The following is a 21844-nucleotide window of genomic DNA, read 5'->3' as shown; positions in this document are numbered from 1 at the left end:
GCGGCATAATATTTTATTTTCTATATACTACCAGATTTTTTGGTATAGCAGTAAAAAAAAAATATAGCCTTAAAATGACGCACCCTAATGTATAGCTACGTTAATTGATCGAATCACTCTGAAAATATTGTCCTTCCAATTACATTTAATGTTGATTTATTTTCCAACATTCAACTTAGTGAATTAGAACAATGTCTTTTAATACAACTTGAGGTTGAAGCGTTCTTGCTTAAATTTAATTTTTCGGAAATTCGCAATACAAAATTTTACCGCGAAATACCGTGCTTCTTAGCAAGCACTGCATCTTTCTATTCTTTGTCATGAAAAACGATAACATAAATAGATCCACCGTGAGAAACCGCACGGTACTGTAACTTACCATAATTTACAAAAAATTACGGTGAAATAAGATTAACTCGAGTTTTTTAAATAGTGACGTTTGTTTTTATAAAAATTAATTACAATGGAATTCTATATAATTGTTTTATAACTCCTAATAATAAGAAAGGGTATTATTTCAAAATTAATGATTAATATAGATCCAAATTTAAAGAATAGACGCGTATTAGTTTATAGCTCATTATCAAGTTGCTAGGAGTGAAACTGGGCTTTCATGGGCAGTGACAATAATTATATTGAAAAGTGACAATAATTATATTGAAAAGTGACAATAATTATATTGAAAAAAATAAATTACCTGGAAACTAAGTTCTTTAATACGTCGCTCGGCCTTGCGCAAATTCTTTAGCGCGTCTGCATGTCTTCTTTGTTCACCATCTAATTCATTTTCTAATTCTCGTACTCGTTGTTCCAATTTTTGAATAGCCTTTTTACCACCTTTTAAGGCGTTTGCCTCAGCTTCGTCAAGCCTTACTTGAAGTTCTTTAATTTGGGCTTCTAATGCTTTACGTAATTTTTCTTGCGTTTGCGCATGATCTTGCTCTGCTCTAAGTTCGTCTGCGAGTCGGGCAGCATCTACCATTGCTTTTTTAGCTTTTTCTTCGGAATTTTTGGCTTCATTTAGAAGTTCATCTAAATCAGACTAATGATAAACAAAAAATTATTTTTCTGGATTGTCACTGATAATTGTATCGATAGTGATGTTAATGACATTTCTAGCGTAATCGTTTTCTTAACTATTTTTACATAGAAAGAAAATAATACCGCTGCTCAGTTGCGAATAACTTACGACTTATGAGAAATATCGAAAATTTTCTCTTAGATAAGTTGTAGGAAATAAAATGCTCTACAAAAAATGTCCTTCAAAATTATCGGATAAAGTTGATGGTTGCGTCAAAAAATTTAAAAAATGTAATAATTTATGGTCAATCTAATTTTAACTTCGAATTACTTTTGAAGAAATAAAAATATTGAAACATTATAAGAGACTTTTTTTGTAGAGCGTAAAATTTCCCATGAGAATATGTCTTGAACAATCAAAAGTATTGGTCCCACCGTGAACTACAAAATTCCAAAGCTTCAAAAATAAATTTTCCCATGTTGTTTAAACGGGAAATAGAAAATCGCGATGCGGCAGTTGTTAATATTAATATTAAGAGCTCAAACTTTCACAGTATTTTTTTTTCGTTATTTCCAACAATATTTTCGATATAATGAAGATAAAAAAAATTAGTCGATTTTTTTGAATCAGTCTAATAGGGGAGGGTGGGGCAGAGCGGCCCCCATGGGGCAGAGCGGCCCCCCTGAAATTTTGACCAAAAAAAAAATTTTTTTTTTTTCGACTAATTACTATAAATCCGATATGTTTGCGCATTTTTACCCATACGCATGACATTTGGGGCAAAATGGACAAGCCCAAAATTTTGAAAAAGTGAGTTTTTCATATTTTTATCGTCAAATTAAAAAAAAATTATTATAATTCCACATTTCTAGCCCTACGCATAACACCTGGGGCAAAATGGACCAGCCGAAACTTCCGAAAAAATTATTTTTTCATATTTTTCGGCCGTTTCTTTATGTAAGAGGCAAATTTGATCACTAAAAATTTATAAAAATTAAATTTTTTTTTTTAGTTGATAAATTTTTGAAATAAAGTCAAATTATAGAATTGATTTTTTTTTTTATTAAATAACAATTAGTAATTAAGGTAATCGAGAGTGAACGATTTTTTACGCTTTAAAAAATTTTTTTCGAGTAATATAAAACCAAAAATAGTTGTCAAGAGAAAGAAATACATTCTTAATGATGAAAACAATTAAAAAAAAAAAAACGAAAAAAAAAATTTTTTTTATCACTTTTTGAAGGGGGGCCGCTCTGCCCCACAAAAAAAAAAAAAATTTTTTCAGAATTTTGGCAAAATGTCCATAAATTTGTTCGAAATAGGACAAAAGTAAAGTGATCATATGGTTGAAAGCCACAAAAAATAATAATTGGCTTAGGGGGGCCGCTCTGCCCCACCCTCCCCTATATATACATATTTCGTTTAAATAACATTAAAAAAATTTTTTTGATACAACATTGATTTTTTTGGGCTAGAAAATTTTTTTGTGAAAAATGAACTTGATATATTTGTAGAACATGAAATTCTCTATTGTAAAAGTACTGGTCAAATATTTACGATTAATACTTCCAGAATAAAAGAGCTTAAAAGTTGAACTTTAATATGAAATTGATCATGAATTAGATTCAATGAATTTTCCGAACTGATAGCCCGAGACTCAATGATGAGATCTAACTATATATAATTGGATATGCATAGTCATGTATGATTATTTATGACAATATTAATCAAACCTAAATTCCAGCTAATGTAATCATGCATAATTTTGTATAATTAGACATAATAATATATTACTATATCAGATTATATCTCAGCAGCTATAAATATGTATGTAAAAATGCTATAGAATATTTCAATAAAGCACTACATTATTAGGTTTTATAAGATATGTATAAGGTAAAAGATCTAGTACCCGATCAAGGAACTAGTACCCGAGCACTCGATGTATTTGTACATCTATATTCAGTAAAATTTAGTAAATATAGATGTACAAATACATGAGTGATCGGATACCAGTTCCCTGATCAGGTACTGATTTTCTCATATTAATTGTTTCTTAATATATATTTATTATCGTTAAGAATATTTTACTCTACATTCATTGGCATTTCAATATATATTTGACTATATGAGGATTTTCGCCTCTTAACTTAGTGTTTTAGATATTTATGCATTTTTACTCAAAATTAAAAATCTATAAATGATTTCATTAAGTATATATTGTGCTTCACACACTTAGTAAGCCTTGATGATTCTTAAAAATGTGTCATTTCAAAATTTCGTTATTAATATGAATTATTCAGGGTAACATATACATTTTTTTTGTTGCTCAATAAAAATGTGTTATTTAGGAAAGTTATATGGTTATTATATACATCTGATATAAAATACTAGGTGGTTGTTTATTAAATCTTGATGCTAACAACAATATTATGTCCAACAAAAAAAAAATAGTTCAATCTAGAATAACAAATTTTTATAACTTCAAAGTGAGATCCCAAGAAAAAATGATGAGATCCAACCATATATAATTATATCTAACAGTTTAGATATTATTATAAATATTTGGATCTCATCATTTTTTCTCGGGTATATACTTAATGAAATCATTTGTAGATTTTTAATTTCGAGAAAAAATACATAAATATCTATAACACTAAGTTAAGAGTCAAAAATTCTTATATAGTCAAATATATATTGACAAGCCAACGAATGTAGAGTAACCAGAGGAAAAATGATGAGATCTAACCATATATAATCGGAAATGATCATATATATTCAAAAACAATAAGAGAGACATTCAGAACCCCATCAGGGAACTATCAGCCGATCACTCATATATTTGCGCATCTACATTTACTAAATTTTACTGATTATAGATATCCGAATATATGGAGTGATCGATATATTAGTTCCCTGATCGAGTATTAGGTCTTTTACCTTATACATTTCTTATAAAATCTAATAATGTAGTGCTTCTTGAAATAAATTTCTGCTTCCAACTAAATTGAAAATTATATAGTATTTTTACGTACATATTTATTGCTGCTGAGATATAATCTGATATAGTAATATATTATTATATCTAACTACACAAAATTATGCATGATTATATTAGCTGGAATTTCGATTTGATTAATATTGTCATGCCTAATCCATGTATGATTATATATAAACAACGTTATACATAGTCAGACATAATTATATATAGCTATATATAATCATATCTGATTGTATATAATTATATATAATCATTTTTTCCGGTTTCAAGAGTCATATCTTGGTTATATATTGTTAGATATGATTATATGCAACTATACATGATTAGATATAATCATATATAACCATAGAAATATTTGGATATAATTATATATAATTATATATGATCATATCGAATTATATATAGTTAGATCTTATCATTTTTTCTCGGGAATGACAAACAAATAAGTTGTTTTAATAAATACCAGAGGTATTATAATAACATGAATTCAAAATTTTTGAAAAATTTAAAAATATTATTAATGTGAAAATTGGAGTAAAAAATTTATACATTCCCACAATTTTACATTTCAATCGATTGATTGAACTGTAGTTTTTATTTAGAACTCGAATTACTTAAAAACTATCAGTTCAGAAGTTTCGTTATATTTCGTGCTCTATAAAGCTACGAAATTTATTGTTCCTAAAAAAATAAATTTTTATAATACTTTTTTCTCTCAATTTTCTTAAAGACTTCCATTAAACTTAAAAAAAAAAATTTTAATTACAAAACATGCAACTTCTTTATTAACTTATAACTTTTTTCTGTCGTGAAAAATTATTCATAGCAATATACTATTACTGTTTAACTGACACAACAAAAAATGTTGCTTAAAAACGAAAGACCCAAATATATATATATATATATATATATATATATACACATAAATGTTTGTGGATTAATATGTATATATAATTTTACTTAATGAAATTCTAATTAATACATTTAGACTCTGACTTACGTGGAGAGTTTGAAGTTCGGCTTCTAGCTTTCTTTTGGCAGCAGAAATTGAAGCATTTTGAGCACTGAGATCGTTAAGCTGCTCATGAGCATCAGCCAATTCTTGTTCTGCTTGGCGACGACCACGATCAGCTTGTTCTAAAAGCGTGCGACTTTCTTCCAATTCATTTTGAAGTGCATTAGCTCTTCGCTCAGAAATTCCGAGGAGCTCTCGAGCTTCGTCTCTAGCACGTTGTTCTTCTTCTAAAGCTGTTTGGACGTCTTTCAACTGCTGTTGGTATCTCTTTATATTTTTCTGTGCTTCTGCATTTGCTTTATTAGCATGATCCAAAGCGATTTCCAATTCATTGATGTCTGCTTCAAGTTTTTTCTTCATCCGCAACGCTTCAGCCTTACCCTTGAAATCACAATTTTTATTTTGATAGAAATATTAACAAGTATCCATTGTCGATAAAATACGCTGAGAAAAAAAACTCGGAATTGCAAGAAAACTTTATAATAAAGTGAAGATGAAATTATGTGAAGCCTTTTTTCCCAAAATCTGATTAAAAGGTTCAAAACAGTCTAAAAATGTAAATATTAAACACAATAGTTCATATTAAAACCAACAGATATGAAAAGCGAATCGCGCGGCTTAACATATGGAACGTTTATTATGGTATCCCGGGAAAAAATTTTGTCATGAAATTTTATAAATTTTTATGCTGAAAATGGCCTGATCAAATTATATATGGCTTCATAAAATTTTATAAAAGCATATAAAATTTCATACCAATAACTCCTTGGGATCTTAATAACAATTATGTAAAATTTTAGAAATATTTATGAAAATTTATGAAATTCCATAAAATTTTATAAAATTTAAACTGTATAATTTCATAAAATCTTACGAATTTTCATGAAAAATTATATAAAGTTATATAGAATTATATTGAATTTTATATAACTATATATGATTATATCTAATTATATATAATTTTTTTTTCCCGGGATACATGGTTTAATCCAAACGTTTTATGACCCTGAAGTTAGCTGACAGCCGCCATTCCGAAAATAAAAAATCCTATAACTTTAGAAAAAAAAAATTTATAAATTTAAAAAAAATGCTCGTGTAGATTATGCAATTTTCTAGACGAGTATTTTTTTAAAAAGATTGAAAAATAAAAACTCGAGGTATAATTTGAAATTAAATTTTAATATTACTTATTTTTTGTTTAAAAATTTTTACAAGCCTCATTACCCGATGAAAAAAGATTTTATACAATTGTATAAAATTATATACAAAAAATGGCCCGATCCAATTGTATACAACTGTATAAAAATTGTATACAATTCTATATAATTGCAATATATAGAATCGTATACAATTTCTATACAAATTGTATACAATTGGATCGGGCCATTTTTTCTATCCAATTTATATATAGTCTATCTATAATTATATATAGTCTATATAGAATTATATATAGTCTATATATAATTATATATAGTCTATATATAATTATATATAGTCTATATATAATTATATATAGTCTATATATAATTATATATAATTGTATGAAATCTTTATTCATCAGGTACTTTTTGATTTTTATATACAATTTTTCGGAATCTGGACGAGAATTTTTATATTTTTCCGCTCACCGCTATTTTTAACCGTTACCGGCTAGTTTTAAATAAAATAGCTTGTAATTGAAAAAAAAACAAAAATTTTTGAATTTTGAAAAAATACTCGTGTAGATTTTTTAATTTTCTAAACGTGTATTTTCGTGAAAGATCAAAAATACCCGGATTCTTATTTTAAATAAAAATTCATAAATTTATAATTAATTAAAAGATGATACTGAAGTTAGCCGACGTCTAATACGTTTTTGATTTTTTTTAAAAGCAATAAATTGTAAGAAAAAAATTATTTGAAAAAATTACACTTACAGTTTTTTAAATTTTCTATATGTGCATATTTTTATTTTTATTTTTAACTTCCCGCTAAGAAAATCGACGATTTTTGAAAAATTGGGAAGTTATTGTTTTCACCCCGATTTGCGAAAATTGAAATTTCACCAGATGTCGACGTTTTGAGGTCCTAGGAAGCTATTCTGACTATTTTCAGAATGATGTCCGAGTGTCTGTATGTGTGTGTGTGTGTGTGTGTGTGTGTGTGTGTGTGTGTGTGTGTGTGTGTGTGTGTGTGTGTGTGTGTGTATGTGTGTGACCGGTCTATAACTTTTTAACTAATGATCCGATTTGGATGGTTAAGGCGGCAATCGAAAGAGCTTGTTGGCCATCAACTTTTCTGAAAATTTCAGATCATTTCATCAAGTAGACTCGAAAATATTGGCGAATTACGAAAAAAAAAATTTTTTTTTTTAGTTTTTTATTGATTCCTTAGAAACGACTTATACGATCAACTTCAAAATCTAATCAGCTCTAGAACTCAATAAAACGCGTCGATTGCCGCCTTAGCCATCTCAATCGGATAATTCGCTCGTGAGATATCGTGGGAGGAAAAAATGCAAAAAAACCGTTTTTTGCTAATATCTTTGAAACAACTGAACTAAAAAATTCCAAAATCTTATCAGCTCTAGAACTCGATAGAATACGTCAATTGCTACCTCAACCATCAAAATCGGTTAATTCGTTCGTGAGATATCGTGGGAGAAAGAAATGCTAAAAAACCGTTTTTTCGAAAACAATGGAATATAAAAGTATTTTCGAGCTCGAAGAGCTCGGAAATGTATCTACAACAATATTTTCTAGCTCCTTGAGCTCAAGGAGCTCGAAACCAGCGGGAAGTTTTGGGGCTGGCCCGCAGGGTCGCCGATAGACAGATTTTTTCTTAATCTCTCTAACAGGGGTTATCAAATATTTTTGGCTGAGTTTTTTTCGCAAACAAAATCTTTAAATACAAAATACAGACTGTACATCGATGCTTCACTGTCTAATCTAGCGAAGTGCGCTTCAATTATTTGATAATATTCGTTTGTTTAAGAAAAAAACTCGGCCAAAGTTTCCATTCACTGCACAAGTGCAACAAAGATAGTTAAGTACCGTTCATGGACTTGAGTGTAACAGAGAGATAAGTGCGAACCCCTGTTAAAAAAATGCTCGTCTCGAGAATTGAAAAATCTACACGATTATTTTTTTAAAATTAAAATTTTTTTTTTTTTACTAAAGTTATAAGATTTTTTATTTTTAAAATGGCGGGTGACGGCTAACTTCAGGGTCATAACGTTTTTTATCCGGTTCTGTCATTGTTAATATTATGTTATATAAAGTTCTCTAAAATTTTTTAAGAAATTATATAGTCATATAAAATTTTATCAGGCCATTTTCAAACTAAAATTTCATGAAATTTCAATAGTAAAATTATATAAAATTTTATTAAAAAAATTTTTCTTGGGTAATGACGTTTGATTTCATAAATTTTTTGACTCCAACCCTTGCGATCTTAGTAATACATCGTGGAACTATCATGAAAACATAGTTGGAATCCATTAGAAATGTGGTATTTTTTCGCAATGGCAACACTAGGTTTTCATAACGTTTCTACTGCATTTCAACCGATTTTTATGGTGAATCCAAATTAGTTCCACGGTGGTGTCGTGGAGGTTTTATGGTGTTTTCACTATAATTTTACTGTAGTTTCACCATAATTTTATTTTTTTGATGTGATTTTTTCGATATGAATTATTTAACTATAATTCTTAGCATTACTAGAAGAAATAGCATGACTTAAGTTATTCTATTTTATTGATAATTACTCATAAACTTGTTTTATTATAGTTTATGCATTACCATATCTGTTCGTGCATGATTGTAAATAACCATGTACCATTAAACCTCGTCAATTTTGAGATCTGATCACATATGGACAATTAGACGTAATCATAAATTATCAGACATAATTTAATCACTGGAGCCATGTCATTCCATTTGCGTAGCTTTTCGTAAAAAATTTAATTTTTGCAATATTCAATTTTGTAGATTTAATACGACAAGAACATTTACTTACTATTTTTATAATATATGATTATGAAACGATGGATATTAATATTCATAATTATTTACCTTGGCTTCAGCTTCAAGGGAAGCTTGCATAGAGTCTAAAGCTCGCTGGTGATTTTTTCTGGTGTTTTCAAATTCTTCTTCTTTTTCTTGAATACGACGATCAATCTCTTGCCTTACTTGACTGAGTTCTAACTGAGAACGCAAAACCTTATTTTCTTCTTGTTCTAAAGCTGCTTCTGCTTCTTCTAAAGCCGCTTGTAGTTCATCTTTTTCGGCTTCTAATCGTTTTCTTGCTTTCTCGACTTCGTGAATATTTCGTCCTCCTTCACCAATTTGATCAAGTAAATCTTTGACTTCGTCAGCAAGATTTTTATTTTCTCGACGAACGGCTTCCAACTGTTCTTGACTTTCTTCATAAGCACCTATTTAATTTATTCATTTATGAAATCTAAAGAAGCTTAAAATTTTTGTATAAAATAAGAGAATGATCAAATACCTTTAAGACGGAAAAGTTCCGTACTGTAATTGCGACATTCTTTCTGGCTAGCATCAAGCTCCGCTGCTAAATCATCGACTTTTAGTTTCCATTCCCCGATGATCTTGTCGAAGGCTTTTTGTTTCTTTTCAGCTGCATTAGCGATTGCCGTAGCTCGGTCGACTTCGATTTGTAAGTCTTCAACTTCAGTTGCAAGACGCTGCTTTACTTTTTCTAGTGCAATGACTTTTTGATTTAGAGACTCAATAGTTTCCTCAGCTTCAGCTAGTCGAGCCTGAAGTTTTCGTTTAGCTTCTTCAAGTTCTTCGGCTCTTGCGACTCCTTCTGATTCATATTTACTTCGCCAGAGTTGAGCTTCTGCATTAGCTTTACTTAGTTGTCTTTGGAGATCAGCCTTTCCTTCTGCTTCTTCTTCAACTTGTTCACGAATATTATCTAGATCATGTTCAAGATTGCGGAATTTACCAAGCAGAGTTGCTCGTTCACGGCTTTCTTCATCAGCAAGTCTTTTCGTATCTTCAAGTTGAGTTGTCAATGAAATTTTGATTTTAGACAATTGGCTCACTTGTGATTCAGCTTCTTCTAGCTGTCTTAATAAATCACTATTTTCGATCGATAATTTTTTTTTAGCGGCATCAAAGTCGTTTACTGTGCGATTGAGTTCTTCTAATTTACCTTGTGCTTCATTTAATTGGTGTTGCAACTGTTTAGCGATTTTTTCTTGAGCGGCCTGTGAATAAGATAAATGTGAGATTTATATAAATAATTGTTTTTTATTAATTTTGAAATGAATGAATAATTGAAGAAAGCAATATTGAACAAATATCGTTAAGAGCCACACTTACAAAAATAAAATTCAATTAAGCTTTTAAATCAGGAAATATTCAGCTACTACATGAAGAGAAAAAACAGTAATTAAAAACATCGAACTATCTTCTGCAAAAAATTATGCTATCGACGATTTTAATGTATTTTTTTTTTTAAGAATTTAAAGATTTCAGAAAAAATGTTGTTCTCTCAATCAAATAGAATTTAGTTTAATTCGGGATATATTAATCTTTTTTTTAGAAATTGTGTGAATAAAATTTAACTTTTTTCAGTTGAAAAAATTATTTTTGAGTTAAATATGCAGTTACTAAAACAGTCATTCTGATGTATCTCATACTAAAGAAAATATTACCTTGACATTTTTTTCTTTCAATGTTTAAGTCATAGTCAGAGAAGTTATTTTATTTTTAATAAAACAATTAACAGAACTAAAAGCGAATTACTCTTATTAACACCACAAAAAAATTAACAATTTTTTTATATCACAAATTTGCGTACAAAATTTTATGTTTTATTATACATTTTACCGAAATCATCAAGTTTTTCTTAAATATTACGAAAAAGCATTTAATGCTTATAGTACATTCTCCGGAATGAATATCGTTTCTAATTTAGAAATACTAAACCTCAATTTCAGGAATTTCTAAAACATTCATTGTAGAATTAAATTTTTTTTTATAATTTTAAACGTTCTTCTGCCAATCTTATATATATATATTAGGGTGCTTCATTTCGGAGCCAGATTTTTTTTTTCAAGTCCATGTGGAAAAAACCATAGTTCAACACAAAAAAAAAATTTTCGCGCAAGAAAAAAAATTCTATGTCGATTACAGACCTAGCTCATCGAAAAATTCAATTTTTCCATTTAAATAAGATGGGAAAATTTTTTTTTTTAGCTTAAAGTATTGTAACCTCGTTAAAAAATCAATTGATCAAATAGACTAATACTTATTTTTGTAGGAAATTGAATGCTCTACAAAAAAGGTCTCTTATCATTTTTCGATAAATCCATCTATTCAAAAGTTATTAGAGCTCGAAGTAAAGTTGGAGATCTTTTTACTTTTCCGGTGAAACTATCAGACTTATCACAAAATTTTGTGAGGTTTTTTTTGGTTGACAATTTTATTCTCCACAAATTATTATCAGTAAAGTTTTTTCAAACTCCGCATTGTTTTCTGGTTATTTTCATTTCAATGTCGAGCTCTTGAAATCGATCAGAACCACTTTTTTAAGAGCTGAAATTAAAATGAAAATAACTAGAAAACAATGCGGAATTTGATAAAACTTTATGAATAATAGTTTGTAGAGAATAAAATCGGCAACAAAAAAGACCCTACAACATTTTGTGATAAGTCTGATAGTTTCACCGGAAAAGTAAAACGATCTCCAACTTTACTTCGAGCTCTAATAACTTTTGAATGAATGGATTTATCGAAAAATGATGAGAGATCTTTTTTGTAGAGCATTCAATTTCCTACAAAAATATGTATCATTCTATTTGATCTATTGATTTATTAATGAGGATAAAAATACTTAAAGCTAAAAAAAAAAATTTTCCCATGTTATTTAAATGGGAAAATCGAATTTTTCAATGAGCTAGGCCTGTAATTGACATAGAATCTTTTTTCATGCGCGAAAATTTTTTTTTGTGTTGAACTATGGTTTTTTCCACATGCACTTAAAAAAAAAAAATGTGGCTCCGAAATGAAGCACCCATATATATATATATATATATATTTATACTTGGCGTCAAAACAATATATACTTTGTGTCAAAACTACTCGTTGTTACTTTAAAAATGTCTGAACTTCCGCTTCAAAAATTGGAGTTTTGAGCTAAAATTTTTAATTTCTTTAATGTAATGATCACAATTTGTTTGAATACAAAAAGTATTTCAATAAGCTACTTTCTCGAATTCCGGGTGGCATCGATGAGAAAAAATATAAACAATACTCTTTCATAAATATTAACTAGTCAAGCTAAATGTCAAATAGAAGTGCCTAATTTATACACACATAATTAAAATCAAAGTTTAATGTAAGATAAAAATGAATCCGTACAATAAAACTACAAATATCGAAGGAATATCCATGCAAATCAATTACATACAACAACGCGTACATGCTTAAATTAAATGAACAATAAAAAAAAAATCAATCAAAAAGTAATAGAAATATTATTCTTGATGATATGTAGTTATTTTTAAAAAATGAAATCAAACATCTGTAACTTTTCAATATGCAACACATGTTTTTGCAGAGTACTCGAGTAACCTTCTGGTTGAAATTGACATTCAATTTTACAACTCACTATCTGAATGATTCTCCATTATTTTAGGAGTTGGCAAAATTCTTTTGACTAAACGTTACAAGAAAAAAGAGAAAAAAGAAGCATATCGTTGTACACGCTCTCCTAATATTGCTCAGCACGTAAGCTATGGGAAAATACATCTCTAGAATTGCTTGATCACAAAGATTTTTGTATCGGATAGAATACTTATAGCAAAATTAGTTGTGAAAAGCTGTTTATTTAGGTAAAAATTCGATATTTGTTGAAGTATAGTATAGTGCATAGCACATGAGCTAGGTCATTATCCGTCAAAAACAATGTTCTTAGCACTCATCGCCAGTACACACTAATCACTTGATAGCACTCGTGCGTGTGCAACTACGACTCGTAATAAAAACATTGTGGTTCTCATATAAAGACTTCCCTAGCCCACTCGCTATACACTACACTATTATATCTATAAAAAACTTTGAAACACGAAAAATTCCTTATTAATATAAGCAATTATCATTTTATTGCATTTAAAAAATTTTAATATCTCAGTTCTATATGAGTGTGAAAATTTACCTTTTCATTACTTAAGTGATCAACCGATGCACGAAGGTCATTTAGTTCTGTAAAGTATTGAACTTTTTCTTTTTCAGTCCTGTTAAAAGTAAAGAAAATGGACACTTAGATTAAGGAATGGTACATACTAAGAATCAATTACGTGGATGGATAAAAATATTAGACACAAATTTGAGTTTGCAGACAAAAAATAATAACGTTAGAGACGAAGTCACATTTGAAAGACATTATCAACTTATTGCACATATCAACTTCATGATAAACGTGCAATTTAATAGTACCTTCTCTCTTGCAACTTGGTCAATTGCCGCACGTGCGGTATTTAACTCCGCATGGATGTCATGGCGACCTTTTTCCGCCCTATTTAAGGGAAAATCAATTTAAATTAAATAATCTAAACATTCCGTTCCTTTAATTTGTGGGATTATGAATTAATATGATAGAATGCCTCAGCTCATAGCTTACTAGAAAAATTTCTTATCAAATTAGAATTTTTTTTAGTTCTAAATTTGAAGCGTTTGCATATTATTTGATAGTTCTTGGAAATGATAGATGAAATAATTCTTATTATACTTATTTCAATTAGGAATTTTTAAAAATCGATTACTTAAATTTATTGATTTCTGATGCGCAACTTCAAATCACACCTAACTTCATGTGAATTTTATCTGAATATTAACTTGGTATTTCAGAGTTCTTTTATCTGTTCACTATCCATCCGCTAATTCTTGTAAAATTCAATCAACTTGATATATTATTTTAAATAAATTATCAGGCTTTACTAATAAAATATTAAATATAAGAGTATAATAAATATTTGAACTGTTCATTTACTTACAAAGTTCCTTAGATGATACATGTAAGAATTTCTCTTACCAGAATTAGCGGGCGAGTTGATGAATATTTACTAACATTACCATTCTAGATGAAAAATGTAACTAACTCTATGATAGAGGTAACTCTGTAATACGAAAGTGTAACGCTAATCTATGATACATTAGGGTGTCCCAGAAAACCAAATGTTTTCTTTTTTAACGTCGTATGGGCTCAAAAGCTACTTTATATTATAAAAAAAAAATCTCAACTAATTTCAACCACACGGAAAATAAATAGTAGTAGTGGCAACAACAACTGGAGTTCCATTTACCAAAGGCTGTAGTAGTATGACATGAGACAACTTCAAATTGTGATTAGATTTACTGCAATATTGTAGTTAAGCGTCGACTATCGAAGAAAGTAAGATATGCCACAGCATGCGGTATTTGTAACTTCAACTGCAGTTTAATTTACTCGATATGCGGTTACGTAAAAATAAACGGTATATAACCTAAAGTTTTTATAAATTCTTTTTAAAAATCACTTACTGAGTTATTTATATATACTAAACATGGTAATTATTCACAAATGGTGTCCACCCATAATGGCACATACTAAATTTTTTTTTAAATTGTTCGTTTTTTTATGTGCTTTTCAAAAAAAAATATATCAAAAATATCAAAAAAGATAAAATAGAAATTTTATCCAAAAACATGAAAGCCAAATTTTTTTCCAACTTTTAAAGACAAAAAAGCTATCAAAATTTTTATTTTTTTTTCTCACGACATTTTTTATCATAAAATCAATTATTTAATTTTCAATAAATTGTCAGATGATTATTTATGAGACGTTGTAATAAACGAGTATATACACAACAGATTAACCCCAAAATGACGAAATAGCGGAAACTGCTCCTTCTGTAATACTCGCAACTACCGCCTGGAGTATTTGTTACTGTAGTGTGCAGTAGAATTAACCGCAAGATAGGAGTAAATTCAACTTATTAACTTAGTATAATTTGACGCATATTTAGTAACTGTTATCATTTATATGATATTTGTAACTACAAAAACATTTACTGCAATCTTGTAGTAAATGATACTACATATTATTTTCCGTGCAGATATCTCTAAAATTGAACTATCACAAAAAGGACCCCCCTTTCCCATTTAAAATACACGTGAAAATTTTTCATTTTAGTTTAAAATTTATATGTGTACGTATATATATCGATATATATGTATATGTGATATAACCAATTTTGTCATCACGATTACGCATACGATTCTTATCGGATCCTAATGAAATCTTCTACACTTATTTTACAGACGATTATCACAGTTAAGTTCGAAGATGGGCTTAGTCGGTCTATTAGTTTAAAAGTTATGGCTGTTTCAAATTTTCACAATTTTTCGAAAAAATCAACTTTTATTCACTGTTTAAGTTTCTACAACTTTAAAACTAAAACTGATAAACAATTTTCGTAAAAAGTATTTTAAAGCTTGTTTAATAAGCTTTAATTTTTTACCTTCAACTTGATTTTTCTACCCCTGGTTTAAAAAGAGAATTAAAAAGGATTAAGCCATGTAACGTGGCCATTTAAGAGAGGATTGGCAGTATTAAAATGGATTAAAAATATTGAAAAATTAATTCTTTTTAATCCTTTTCAATTCTCCTTTTTAACCAGGGACTATTTCTTCCAATAATTTGATACACGGAGAAACAAATATTGTTCCTCGAACGATCTAAAGTATAGCAACTCGTAGATCGTACCACAACAATATGTATACGTATGGTAACAATACCGTAATGTTCCTGTAACTATCTATTAGATAGCTGTGAGCCCTATACGACTTTCCGTAGTCGTCACCTCACACGACACCACCTAACCTATTTAAGCATCCATTTTCGCGTCTATTTTGTGTATCGGGTATAATTGTTGCTAGCAGACGCTTAATAAATTAATTATTTTATTTAATCCAAATTATTTATTTGTCATGTACTTATTAATGATAAAGATTTTTAAACGTCTCATATCATTTGGAACGCACGTGACGTCAGATAGAGCTCAGAACGATATGGTTTAGCTGTCAGAACGATACGGTATAGGTCTCAGAGCTATCGACCGGATTGTTGTCAGAACGATACAGTAGATCGTTGCAGTAACAATCTAGTAGATAACTTTTTCGTATTGTTACTGTAACTATACAGTATACTTCTCAGAAAAATATATTTTTCTCCGTGTAACCTTGAAAGTTTGGACATCATCAAGAAAATTAGAAAATATGGTTTTAATTCCGGATAACTGATGTATTTCCTATTATAATCTAATTCCGTAAATTCTATTTCGTTGTGAACAAAATAATCTGTAAACTTTACAACTATTTTATATTTTCAAAGTTTATATCTTTAAATATGTGATCGTGGCGATGCGAGTCAACTGTGTCTTTATACCGATGTCATACGCCTGTTTAACCTCTCTCGTATTTAAATTTATTATAATAATAAATAAATATAAATTATAACTGTTATTTACCTATTTGTTTATTAATCTATCATTATTCTCTACCAGTTCCATGAGAAATCTTTGAGCTTAATATTTAAGTTTTCATTGTGAAGTTTCTAAATATTTGACTGTGCCGTTTTTGATAATTTTAATGAATTTATAAGTCCCGAATTTTTTATGAATTGCTATTTTATATTTTAAAAGTATTTCTTTTATTATTTATGATGTCTCGATCGTACCTGTACGTCTTATAATTATAACTGGCCTTGCCATCGTAATGGCGATAACAATTATGATCTCATACTAATTAAATATTCTATATTTCGTTTACATGAAGGTTATTTTAGTACATTACCTGTATAATGTTTTTTCAAATCAACTAATTGAAGTTCTCTATCGAAAATAGTCGTTGTCGTTTTTTACCCTCGCTCTTAGAAAACGAGCTTAATTTCATATCATGACTATACCCTAACATCCCGAGTCGAAAAGTTTCAGCATTTATTCAGACTGAATAAACTACTAATCAACAGTAGAAAAAAATAAAAAGCGGCTATTTAAAATACATTAAAAAATAAGTCGGAACTCAGACTGAAAGGTCGTCATATTTCACTTTTCAGGACCACCAGGCTAAAATTAAGCTTGAAAATAAAATCATTTAGTCAGGCTATTCAGTTTGACAAAAGCGTCGAATCAGGCTCTTCAGGTTAAAAATATGTTTAATTGTAGTAGTGTGATCAGCTTCAAATCAGTGCACAATTAAGGTCCAGGTCGAAATTGTGCTCTATAATGACAGTGTGGCAGTTTCAATTCAAGTCTAAATTTTGTTAAATAGCAGTTTATTCAGTTCGAAAATACGCTCAAAAGTTAAGCTAGTTTTGAACTGAATAACCGACAGGTTATTCAGCTTGAATTCAGTGTCTTTTCATTTATATAGTAGGCTATTCAGTTTTAAAACAGCCTGAAAATTTTACGTCAGTTTGAAGCTTAAGCTTATTCAGATTGAATCCAGCTTTAACTTAATTTCACTAGCAGGCTGATCAGTTTGAAATGATGTCAACTAACAGGCTGAACAGTTTAATTTAAGGCTCAATTAAGCGTAGTCAGTTTGAAGTAAGGTTCAGTTCAGCGCAGTCAGCTTCATTTAAGGTTTAGTTAAGCCTAATCAGTTTGAAATAATGCTGAAACTTTTCGACTCGGGATGTATCACAAGATATGTATGTATGAATCTTTTTATATAGATTAATTGGAAAATCTACCTTCCATTTCGGCTGCCGAATGGCCTTTTTTTTTTTTTATTAATAAAGCATTTTAAAAAAATTTTATTACAAAAAAGCCATTATTTATTTACAATTTGATTCAACTGCAGTACTCTCATTTTTTTTTAACGAAGAAAAAATCAAATTTTGTACATTTTAGCAAATTTTTTGGGTCTTATAATAGCTTTTGTGTAATAAAATTTTTTTAAAATGCTTCATTAATAAAAAAAAAAAAAATAGAACAATCGATTAAATTAATGGTGATTAACGATGAAAAATGGCATTATTAAATCAAGAATAAGATTGAAAAATAAAATATTTAGTCTTTTTGAGGTTATAAAAAGTATTTTTTACTATGTTTTTAACAACGTCAGCTTCGATAAATGATAATTTGAATTTTAAAGCGATAAAAAAACCTAAGTGCTTGAGATGTGCAATCAGAGATTATCGCACAGTTTGCAATTTATTGATAACAAAAATATTCAACCTGATTCATGTGTTCTTAGTTTATATGAAAAGTGGAAATTACTTATAAGAGAAGTTTAAATTTTACGAACTGAAAAAGTTTTATCTTTTCATGCTACGCATGAATGCTCAAAGAAAGATTTTTTATCAAATGGCTGAATCAAAGTATTTATGCAGTCTCTCTACTTATTTGTATCCTTTTTTACCAATGAAATATGCGTTTTTCTATGAATTTTAATGTATTTTTTGATAGTTATATTATATTATGTATAACCAATGTATTCATTGCACTTGATTTGCACGCTAAAAAAAAATAGAGTTGGCTCCTGTACTAAATGATAATGTTTATAAATTAGTTGAGTAGAAACTACACAAAACTATTCTCTCGTGTACCCAAGTACACTTAGTTGTGATTACTGTGCAGCACAGAAGACAGAGCTGTTATTTTTTCTCACTGTGTCAATAATGCTGATAAAAACATTTATTTTTATACAGCGAATACTAATTATAAATACCTTGCTTTTAGTTTGTTGAGAGTATCGATTTGTTCACCCATTTCAGCAACAGCATCATTATGCTTTTTCCGAAGACTAGCAAGGGAAGATTCGTGTTGAATATTGGCCTCTTCTAGATCCCTTCGAAGTTTGCTGAGTTCAGCTTCTCTTTTTTTATTTAATTCAATTTGTGCTGATGTTGCGCCACCAGCTTCTTCAAGGCGTTCACCTAATTCTTCAAGTTCACGTGCCAAGTCACTTCTCTGTTTTTCGGCCTTAGCACGGGCTTGTCGTTCTGCTTCTACTTCTTCTTCAAGTTCTTCAATACGTGCTTGTAATTCTTTGATTTGTTTTTGAAGTTTTCCAACAAGAGACTGTTCATCTTCAAGCTTAGCAGTAAGAGAAGATAATTCTTTATCTTTACGCTGAATAGTTTGTTCGAGTTCTTTTTTATTGCGTTCGAGATCGGCTACAGCTTCTTGTGTTAGTTTCAAATCTCCTTCTGTTTTCCGTTTGCTTTTTTCAACATCAGCGCTACAATACATAATATGTGAAATTTATGCATTTATTAAAAGAATTTTCATGTCTATAAAAAAATTAGTGGAAAGATGAAAAAGAAAATAATATATCTAGATTATCTCTTATTAGTTTTCTGAGATTGAATACGTCATATCAAAATGATAGTATTAGTAAAATATTATATTGAAAAACCGATCAGTTGTGACCTTGAGAAAAAACGTTTAGACCACTTATTTTACACCTATACTTCTGAAAAATGAAAGATGAAAAAATAAATTGAATTTAAAAAAATTCTTAGATATGTAAGAAACTTAAATTGAAAGACGTTGAAAAAAACCATGAGGAGGAAAAACTTTATCAATAATAAACTAAGAATGGATTCGACAGCGAATGTTTAATTAAATATTTATTTTAATCCTATGGAACGATTTCTATCAGAAATTGTTGGTCAAGCCATTGTCTACAACCTGGTCAGCATTAAATTCTCAAAGATATCATTATAGTATTCGAAAAGTAATCTCTATCAGCAATCATAAAAATGTTTTTCTAATAACTTTTGAAATGTATTTATGATAACTTTAATGAATGTCTCTATTGGTTCGAAACATATGCTTACGATCGGTCATTAGCATAACTTATTTCCAAAAAGTCAATATAGGCACGAATTACTGATGAAGTATACTCTGACCAACAGCTAATGAGTTAATATAATGTTACCGGATCTGTAAATTTGACATTCTCAGACATATTCAAAATCGTACAGTTTCTCCCATCTCCCGATTGCAGATCATATATCACGAGTTGAGTAAAAAAAAAGTTTCATGACCATAACTAATTTATTTCTCTGTATAGTGTCTCTTGCCATGAGCTATTCAATAAGACTGTGAAAAGCGACATCTATTTTACGGTGCCATTAGTGCTAATAGGAGTGCTCTATTTTCAGTCTTCCTTGTAATAACCCAAAACTTTGTCAATTCTACGAAACAACGATTTATCAAATGAAGATTTTTTATCGTGATTAATGAAGTGATGAGAAGAATCTAAGTGTTTGAAGGTTTAAATTTGATTGTGTCTCCGAGGGACAAAATTCATACCTGGCCATATATATTTCGATATGATCACATAGAAAAATTATCCATAATCATTAACAAACATATATGATTAAATATGAGCATATACAATACACATAGAGGTTTGAAAAAAAGTAATTTTTAAATATTGACTTATATTTGAATATATATAGTCGTAATTTTTTATTCACTTATAACTGATATTTTAAAAATAATAATCTATAAAAATAGTCGTGCTAAATGAGACAAAAAAAAATTATTATTACAAAAAATAATACTCATCAAACAAAAGGTTTTCTAATGGAATCTTTTTTTTTTCTCAACAAAATCATTTATTTCTTATATGGATTTCGACACAATTTTTATGAAATATTTTTGATCAAACGTTCGTAGTCGACTTTTTTATTAGTATTCTGTTCATCAAATATCTTTATACTCATAGTTTCTTCAACATTTTAGGATTGACGTTTTTTACACACTTAAGAATTTTTTGAAATTTTTATTTATCTTTTCCGTTCCCGAAGTATAGAGGTTCAAAGACTAGCCTATGTATTTCGAATTTGTTTAAATAATAACCCTTATTTAAAACTCCAATTGGAAAATTCAAATCGGATTTGACCAGAAATTTCGGATCGACTTCAAATTAGTTTTAATTGGATTAAATCGAAAAGTTCCGAGTAAATCCGATTGAAAGTTAATCCAAAACCGAAAAGTTAATCGGAAAATAATTTAAAAAAAAATAATATTTTCCGATGTAAATTCGATCGGATTCTTGATAAGCTCCGTAGAAATTCTGTTTAAATGTTCGTTTCCGACTGAATCCGATAGAAATCGAATTGAGCGGAAAGTTTTGGGGCTGGCCCGCAGGGTTAACCGATAGACCGATTTTTTTTTTCGTCTTGATATGTACTTTCAGAAAAAAAAACTTTTTAATTATTTGAAGTAGTTATCCATTAGTTGTTGAAGCTTAAAGATTAAAATCGACTTTTTCAAAAAGTTTGACACCTTCAACTTTTTTTTTTAATTTTACTCTAAATTGCACAACTTTTGAGTGTCAGTTCGAGATGTGATCGCAATTAGTTCAATTTTTTTAGATATTGGAATGGAACTTTTTATTTTTTTTTACATGAAATTACTAAATATATTACAATAATAATAAAAATCACTTTATTGTTGACGATCTAATCATTTGAATCGATTCAAAATATTTTGTTCAGTCGTAATATTTTACACTTGTTTTAATTACTTTATTATTTGTTGTTGGTTGATACATACTGTGGCGCCCTATACACCACGATTTTGTCGTGAGAGTATAGTGACAAGGGCAAACCACAGAGAAAACCCTTGCCAGTACAGTTTTTTCGGAGAAGGCGAAGCTTCAGTGATCGATAAAATTCTCATTTTACCGATCACGGGATCTTCAATCCACGCCTAGTGTACAGAGACCTCCGTTCAAGCTCAACGCGTGTCAAAGCGGTCACCCAACCAAGTATAAACCGTGTTCGGTGC

The 21844-nt window shown here is 29.1% G+C and overlaps 1 protein-coding gene across 27 annotated transcripts in view; it reads right to left on the bottom strand.

Annotated features, from left to right (window-relative positions):
• LOC130670096 (myosin heavy chain, muscle) overlaps positions 1 to 21844 on the bottom strand; it is a 104876-nt gene that overhangs the window by 7643 nt on the left and 75389 nt on the right. For 19 of the 27 annotated variants that reach the window (XM_057473279.1, XM_057473297.1, XM_057473270.1 and 16 more), the window contains exons 18-23: positions 18768 to 19280; positions 13210 to 13288; positions 9526 to 10255; positions 9090 to 9451; positions 5023 to 5418; positions 698 to 1042 (exon numbers count right to left, since the gene is read on the bottom strand). In XM_057473279.1, the coding sequence (XP_057329262.1) occupies positions 698 to 1042; positions 5023 to 5418; positions 9090 to 9451; positions 9526 to 10255; positions 13210 to 13288; positions 18768 to 19280 (2425 nt within the window). Of the gene's footprint in view, positions 1 to 697; positions 1043 to 5022; positions 5419 to 9089; positions 9452 to 9525; positions 10256 to 13209; positions 13289 to 13490; positions 13570 to 18767; positions 19281 to 21844 lie in introns of all 27 variants that reach the window. The other 8 variants (XM_057473286.1, XM_057473289.1, XM_057473295.1 and 5 more) reach the window with 1 other exon arrangement.

The sequence above is a fragment of the Microplitis mediator genome, chromosome 6, assembly GCF_029852145.1.
Source record: "Microplitis mediator isolate UGA2020A chromosome 6, iyMicMedi2.1, whole genome shotgun sequence".
Classification (NCBI taxonomy): Eukaryota; Metazoa; Arthropoda; class Insecta; order Hymenoptera; family Braconidae; genus Microplitis; species Microplitis mediator.
The sequence above is the reverse complement of the archived record's forward strand: the minus strand, read 5'-3'. Positions and strand labels throughout refer to the sequence as shown.